General features: G+C 44.8%; 1 protein-coding gene across 1 annotated transcript; it reads left to right on the top strand.

Annotated features, from left to right (window-relative positions):
* Positions 1 to 58: 58 nt before the first annotated feature.
* On the top strand, positions 59 to 6869 carry NCL (nucleolin; the record flags this gene model as incomplete). Its single annotated transcript, XM_009070624.1, has 14 exons — positions 59 to 166; positions 733 to 1039; positions 1386 to 1514; positions 1905 to 2087; positions 2295 to 2378; positions 2637 to 2772; positions 3127 to 3263; positions 3704 to 3830; positions 4042 to 4175; positions 4508 to 4643; positions 4749 to 4909; positions 5382 to 5508; positions 5949 to 6169; positions 6386 to 6869. Coding segments are annotated over 14 exons (2070 nt in total), but the record flags the coding sequence as incomplete, so codon positions are not given.
* Between the last annotated feature and the right edge of the window lie 518 nt (positions 6870 to 7387).

Here is a 7387-nt window from a genome sequence, read left to right as displayed (position 1 = left end):
GGCCAATTGTCCCGCTGGGGTGCGCCGACCTAAACGTGCTGCTCCCGCTTTCTTTCAGACTCCTAAGAATCAGATCAAGCAGAAAAAGATGGCGCCTCCCCCCAAAAAGGTGGAGGAGAGCGAGGAAGAAGAGTCTTCTGACCTAGACGAAAGCAGCGGAGAAGAGGTGATTAATCCAGGGATGAAGTCGAAAGGGTGCACGTGTTAGAGCAGTGTCGTGAGGGGTGTGGGTTGTGGGGTGTGTGACAGAGAGTTGACACTAATACACAATTCGTGTCTGTTAACTGTGGTTAAAGAATAATGGATTTCATAAGGGCAAAGCAACGTGGGGAAAGCTAACTTAGCCACTAAGTCTGTACTTCTAGCCCTTGGAAGTGCTGTTAGGGCCTTAAAGCTGATGAGCATGTGGGTTACTCTAGTAGAGCATCAGCAGTGAGTGATTTATCACACACAGAGATAATGTGCAAAACTTAAAAATCTCAAGCTGGTGAATGTTACTAGAGATAACTGGTCTTGCTTCAGGATCAGCTTTAATAAGTGGTGTCTTGAAAACATGAAAAAGCTGGTTTTGAGCTTCATTAATTTAACAGGATGGGTAATTCAGGCAGTTTAACAGAAACTGAGTGCCAGAAGGATATGCCTTGGATTGCAGCTGTTAGATATTTGTCTGCCACTTAAATAATTGTTGTTTCTAGAGTCAGCATAGGAGTCTTACATCAGTGTGTCTTTCAGATGTTCCCTGTGAAGAAACCACAGAAAGTTGCTGTTACTCCAGCCAAGAAGGTTGTTACCCCTGCAAAGAAGGTTGTTACTCCTGCAAAAAAGGCAATGACACCTGCAAAGAAAGCTGTGGCTACTCCACAGCCTAAAAAGGCTGTTGCTCCTGCTCCATCACCTAAGAAGGCTGCAGCCCTCACCAAAGGAGCAAAAAATGGAAAGAATGCCAAGAAAGAAGAGAGTGAGGAGGAAGATGAAGATGATGATGAAGATGATGAGGAGGAGGATGATGATGAGGAGGATGATGAGGACGAAGATTCTGGTAAGTGACTTCTGCAATATGCATTCGTCCTTGTGTAAGTTGACTAAAGCTGGTTCAGTCAAGTTGTTAAAGTTGGGTACCTTGGGAATGGGAAGGTTTGTACGATGTAATATTTGTGAGAGGGGCTCATTGGTTAAGGAGTGCTAATGAAGGAGATGTGGGGAATTGATGAATTGTGGAGGAGAACTTGGACTGCAGCTGCATTGCACTCAGCCCGAGAAGCATCTCCTAGTTTCCTGAACTTTGTCAAAATATGTGAAACAAAGTAGTTTTTACACATAACCATTCAACTTTCAAACTTTACTAGTAAGGGCTTGTACTGTTGGTGCAGATGAAGATGAACCAGTAATGCCTGTGAAGCCTGCAGCCAAAAAGCCTGTGGCAGTGCCAGCCAAAAAGCCTGCAGTTGTGCCAGCAAAGCAAGAATCTGAAGAGGAGGATGATGATGAGGAGGATGAGGATGATGAAGATGATGGTATGTGGTATTTAGAAAAATTTTGGCTTTTTCAAAAGTTACACAGGGAGGGGAGTAACATAATGGATTAGTGGGAATGATGCAGTGTGTGCATCTCCATTTAGTGCCCAGATGGTTGTTGCTGGCTGCTGTTGTCCATGTGGCTGAGTGGGTGTTAGTTGGTAGTAAGAGTTATTATTCCTGGTAAAGAGGTGGTGGTTTTTAATGCAATAAAACCTGAGGGGGAGAGACAGCTTTTAGAAACACTTCCTGTATTAAACTTCTTTCCTGAAAACATACAGACTTAAGGAGGTGTCAAAAACAGTATTTTGTTTCACTGCATTTTCTCTCTTAGTCTCAAAAAAGGCTGAATATGGAACTGTCTGAAATACTGTGCTCAACTTGTTTCAGAGTCTGAAGATGAAGCCATGGACACAGCCCCTGTTCCAGTGAAAAAACCCACTCCAGCCAAGGCTGCACCAGTGAAAGCCAAGGCAGACTCTGACGATGAGGAAGATGATGATGATGAGGAGGAGGATGATGATGAGGAGGATGATGAAGATGAGGATGCTGAAGAGGAAAGTGAGGATGAAAGTGAGTTTAAATATTTTTTTGAGACCATAACTCTTTCATGACAGGAAAGATGCCTGAGCAAAAATGTCTTATCACAATCTCAGAGGAGCAGTTGCATGGCAGCAGAGGGTCTTGTGTATGGCTAGTGTAAAGATTAATGCTCCTGTGTTGATTCAGTGTAGGAAAAGTCATTCTGTATTTTTCAGTGTTGTTTGTTTTCCATCACAGAACCTGTGAAGGAAGCACCTGGAAAGAGGAAGAAGGAAATGGCCAATAAAAGTTTACCAGAGGCCAAGAAGAAGAAAACAGAAGGTAAATGGTGTGAGATCATCAAGAGATGGTTGTTTGATGGGCTGAGATTGGACTGTTTTATGAGAAAGGTAACTGTGATGGACCAGACTACTTGGGGAGGGGATTTCCCAGCACAAATGATGATCATAAGGGACTTAATACTGAACTATGATGTCACCTTTGACCAGAAACTGATGTGCTAAAAAGCTGTCTGGAGTCTGGCTCCCAGTTGTTAAAGAAATTTGCCTTGAAAACCCCACTTTATCTTTTCATTTAAAGGGCCCACGTCAGCTTTTTCCCTCTTTGTGGGAAATTTGGTCATGGGCAAGGACTATGAGGAGCTGAAGACTGGCATCAGAGAGTTCTTTGGGAAGAAGAATATTGAAGTTTTAGATGTCAGAATTGGTGCTTCCAAGTGAGTTCGTCAGTAGAATTTTGCTACCTGTTGTTTTCTAATTGACAGTGATTTGTTTGGAGAGGTGTGAGTGAACTGATGCTGATTCCCTTCAGGATGCTGAGGTGGTTGCTTGGTAGTGTATGGAAGAGCTGCAGTACTGATCAGGGTTTCACACTGTGCCTGGTGTGCATCTTCCTAAAGGGAGAGCTGCCACTGCAGAGCTGTTCTGTTATTTCGTTGTGAGGGTCAGTGAGCATTTACTGTATGAGCAGCCAAACGTTGCCAGTGAGGACCTCTGTGGTCCTTGGTTTCTGGTTGTGGTCTCTGCTTGCTAGAGAGAGATCAGCTGAGATAAAAGGTTTCTTCTTTCAGGAAATTCGGCTATGTGGACTTCTCATCTGCTGAGGATCTGGATAAAGCTCTCCAAATGAATGGAAAGAAGTTAATGGGTTCAGAAGTCAAACTGGAAAAAGCAAAGAGCAAGGAAGCTATGAAAGAAAATAAGAAAGGTACAGCCCACAACTCTGAATACCTGTGCACATCAAAGAAAAGTCATAATGGGGACTTGGGGTGTTACTGATGGCCACTCCTCTGCTCTTGGCAGATCTCCCTGCTGTGGGCTCTGTATCAGAAACAGTGTCTGAAATGCTGATCTGCAAGTTCAGACTGAAATTTCTGCAGATGTAGTCCCAAGAAATAGTACATATTGTGGGGCTGAGGAGGAAATGTGTTTCTTTCTGAGGCCTTAGGGCCTGTTTTCTGAACTTGATGCTAGTAATGTACACTGGTAGCCTCGTTGCCTTTCATGATAGTTGCTTTTGCAGCAAAATGTGAGTGCTTGCTGGGGTTTGTTTTTGGCTGGAGCAGCTTGCTGAGTCTCACTGAACTGGCAGTGTAGAATGAGGGATTTTTAGCTGGTAACCTGAAAGTAACTTTCCCATCTTTGCAGAGAGAGATGCCAGAACGCTGTTTCTGAAGAACCTGCCCTACCGTGTAACAGATGAAGAAATCAAGGAGGTGTTTGAAAATGCAATGGAAGTCAGGATGGTGGTGAACAAGGATGGGAGCAGCAGAGGGTATGTGGCTGAGAGGACTGTTGGATGCTTGCTGTTCCTTCAGCTCCTGGCTTATTTTGATAGGCTTGCATGTCCTTTACCTGCCCTAAGGAGCCTGCTGTGTTGTGTGCAGAAAAAGCTACTTTTTGCAACATTTTTCTTCAACATTCTCCCCCATTCAGGAGCTTTCATTCCTAGGACACATTTGCTTATGTTCTTTTCTGTGCTGTAGGATGGCCTATGTTGAATTTAAAACAGAAGCTGAGGCAAATAAAGCTCTGGAGGAGAAGCAGGGCACAGAGATTGAGGGTCGTGCTGTGGTCATTGACTTCACTGGTGAGAAAAGTCATCAAGAACATCAGAAAGGTAATTTTCCAGACTTCTAACATGCATGCAAATGACATTCAGGATTTAATTCCACTTGTTTCAGAAGTTTCCTAGGGATAGGGCAGCTTGAAGCACTGCAAGAAAACACATATCAGGAAAGGACCTTTTGCGTAACTTGTGCTCTGCATCCCCATGTATTTCATATGTCTGCTGCATGTTTCAGACCAAGAGGGGGAACTGGTCTAGGTGACCAAAACAGGGTTGGACTTGGTTCTGTGCCTTACCTTGAGGGGATGAGGGGGCAACAACTATTTCGGCTCCTAGGGAGCTTTTCTTCAAACTTGCATTTACAGCACTGACTTTTCCCATAGGAGGTGCAGATAGAGAGCCAAAGACCTTAATTGTCAACAACCTCTCATATGCTGCTACAGAAGAGAGTCTCCAAGAAGTGTTTAAGAAAGCTTCTTCCATCAAGATGCCACAGAACAACCAGGGCAGGCCTAAAGGGTATGTTGTGCCTTTCTCCTGGCCCCTGGGTTGGCACTGGGAATGACTTACCTCCAGGTATCCCTTGTTGCTCCCAGGCTCACTAGAATCTTCCTCTCCACGTAGGTATGCATTCATAGATTTCGCCACAGCTGAGGATGCCAAAGAGGCATTGAATTCCTGTAACAACACAGAGATTGAAGGCAGAGCAATCAGACTGGAATTCAGTTCACCATGGCAGAAAGGGAACGCGAATGCGCGAGGAGGATTCGGAGGAGGATTCAGTCGTAAGTGTTGGTGTTTGATCCTGAGACAGCTGTGGTTCCATTCAGGCAAACTTGGGGCTGCTGTAAAAACCCCCACGTGCTAGTGGAGTGCAAGACTTGCACTGTAAGCGTGTGCTGGATATGATGACTGATTATCTGAAATGCTGATGAAACTGTTGTCAAATTCCTCTAGATAGTCAAGTGCTGATCCAGCAGTGTCTGTACAGCTAGTTGTTATCACTGTTGATCAGGTGTAAGCATCTATTTTAAATAAAGGGGGAGTGGGGAGAACTTACTCTGACAGTGACAGGTTAAGTGATGGAGTTCCTTTAAGGTTGGGTTCTGATTGCAGTCCTGGGAAAGTGTTCATGGACTTAAAGTGCCTGAGCTGTTATGTTCTGGGAGTGAGTAATGCGAGCTGGGTGTGATGCAAAGGAGCTGATGGTTGCCTTGGTCAGTCTGAATGACCTCTGAGTGTGTTCTGTTTCCATAGAGCAAAGCAAAACATTGTTTGTCAGAGGCCTTTCTGAGGACACCACAGAGGAGACGCTAAGAGAATCGTTTGAAGGCTCCATAAGTGCAAGAATAGTCACAGACAGAGACACTGGATCGTCTAAAGGGTATGTTAAACATCACCCGGGATCAGTTCAGGTGCTACGGAGACCTCACTTCAACTGATTTTTGCAATGCAGGGTGTATCTCATGCTTGTGGATGATTGTGAAACTGGTAGATTGGGTGGAAGCAGAGAACACACAGCTTCAGGTCTGCTCACAGAGGGCAGCATGTGCTCACTTCTCCCCTCTTCTCAATGAGCTCCTCCCTGCCAACTGATCGTGGCAGCTGATGGATTCGCACGAGAAGAATATTAACTGTTCAGCACTGGCAGACTCACAGTGGGGCTCCACCAGTTGTGATTAGCCACTGCTGTCCTACAAGTGGCACATCCTGTGGGATGTGGGAGTGCTGGCGTTGGTTTCCGAAGGGATTGCTGTTGGGTACCTTGAGGGCAATGCTGCAGCTCAGTCTGACTGACTGTCATTCTTGTAACACATTTCCTAGGTTTGGGTTTGTGGACTTCAGCTCTGCAGAAGATGCCAAAGCAGCTAAAGAAGCCATGGAGGATGGAGAGATCGATGGAAACAAAGTGATCCTCGACTTTGCGAAGCCAAAGGGTGAATTCCAGCGTGGCGGTGGATTTGGCGGCCGTGGCGGCAGAGGAGGTGGCCGAGGAGGAAGAGGTGGCTTTGGTGGCAGAGGCGGTGGCAGAGGTGGATTTGGAGGTAAGAGAAGGCAAATGCTGCTGTTTTGAGGGGGATGGTGTGCTCAAAAATTAACTCAAAGCCACTCTGGGGTTTGTGTGTGTATAAGCATTGGGTATGAGTTATTTTCTGTCATGTGCCAGGATGGGCTTGGAATATATGTATTAGGTATATGCTGTATGTCATATATTATCTATATTATGCCTGTAACTGTGTTTCTTGCACTGATTTCCCTAGGTAGAGGAGGTGGCTTCCGAGGAGGCAGAGGAGGTGGTGGAGATCACAAGCCGCAAGGGAAGAAGATAAAACTTGAATAAACTTCCCCTTCCTTTCCTTTCTCCTGCTCTCCAAAACTATCTGAAAGGACTCCGGGGGTTTTTATTCTCCTTTGATCTTGGCGGAGCCTTTGGAGGACATTCCAAGAAGCGAAGCAGTACTGTGAGCCACTTGGAAGACAAAATTCTCATTTCAAGGAAGAGAGCGCAAGCCTTTTTGACTGCTTGCCTGTTCAAAGGAACTTTTTAAAAACAAACGAGTGATAGATGTGGGAATTTACCCCTTGTCTGTGAGTTGTCTTGAATTTATAATGTTTTACCCATGTAAAAAAAAAATTTTTTTTCCTATAAACTTCTGTAGCATTTTTTTGCTGTAAAAATGCAGAATGTTTTATCATTTGTGCTTCAGCACCCTGTCTTGGACAGATTAAAGGACCTAAACTGGTTCGTGTTACTTCTGTGCTGCTACCTGAAGCTGAGCTGTGTGAAACAGGCTCATAGCCTTCACTCCTGGGTTAAGGTCATTAGTGTCACAGCAGCACCTTCTATCCTGCTTTGCTCTAGCCTGTGTCAACTCCAGCTGTCTACGTGTGCTGTGCTAAGAGTGCTTGCAGGAAGGAGGGAAGAGAAATGCAATGGCTGATGGAAGCTCTGTGATCACAACCATACTTTTCTATGTATTTCTTTTTTTTACTTAAGATGCTGTGATGGTGCTTGCTAGCTAATTGCTTTTTACTTTCTTTTTAAACAAATGAGTAAATTGGATATTGTAGTAAGGCCCTGCAGCTCAATTGTTCTCTCCTACAGGCATTTTCTCTTGTGCTTCATTCCATATTGTCTCTGTACTTGTCCCTAAGTGTGTGAAGCAAATACATTGAAAATGGAGGTAGGGAAAAGTGGCTGCTTGCTTGTAACCAAACAGAGGCTACGCTGAGGGTGTTTGGGCACTGGAATAGCTCCCCAG

Source organism: Acanthisitta chloris, unplaced genomic scaffold (assembly GCF_000695815.1).
Source record: "Acanthisitta chloris isolate BGI_N310 unplaced genomic scaffold, ASM69581v1 scaffold24222, whole genome shotgun sequence".
NCBI lineage: Eukaryota > Metazoa > Chordata > Aves > Passeriformes > Acanthisittidae > Acanthisitta > Acanthisitta chloris.
Note: the sequence above shows the minus strand (reverse complement) of the source record. Positions and strands in the feature narration are given on the sequence as shown.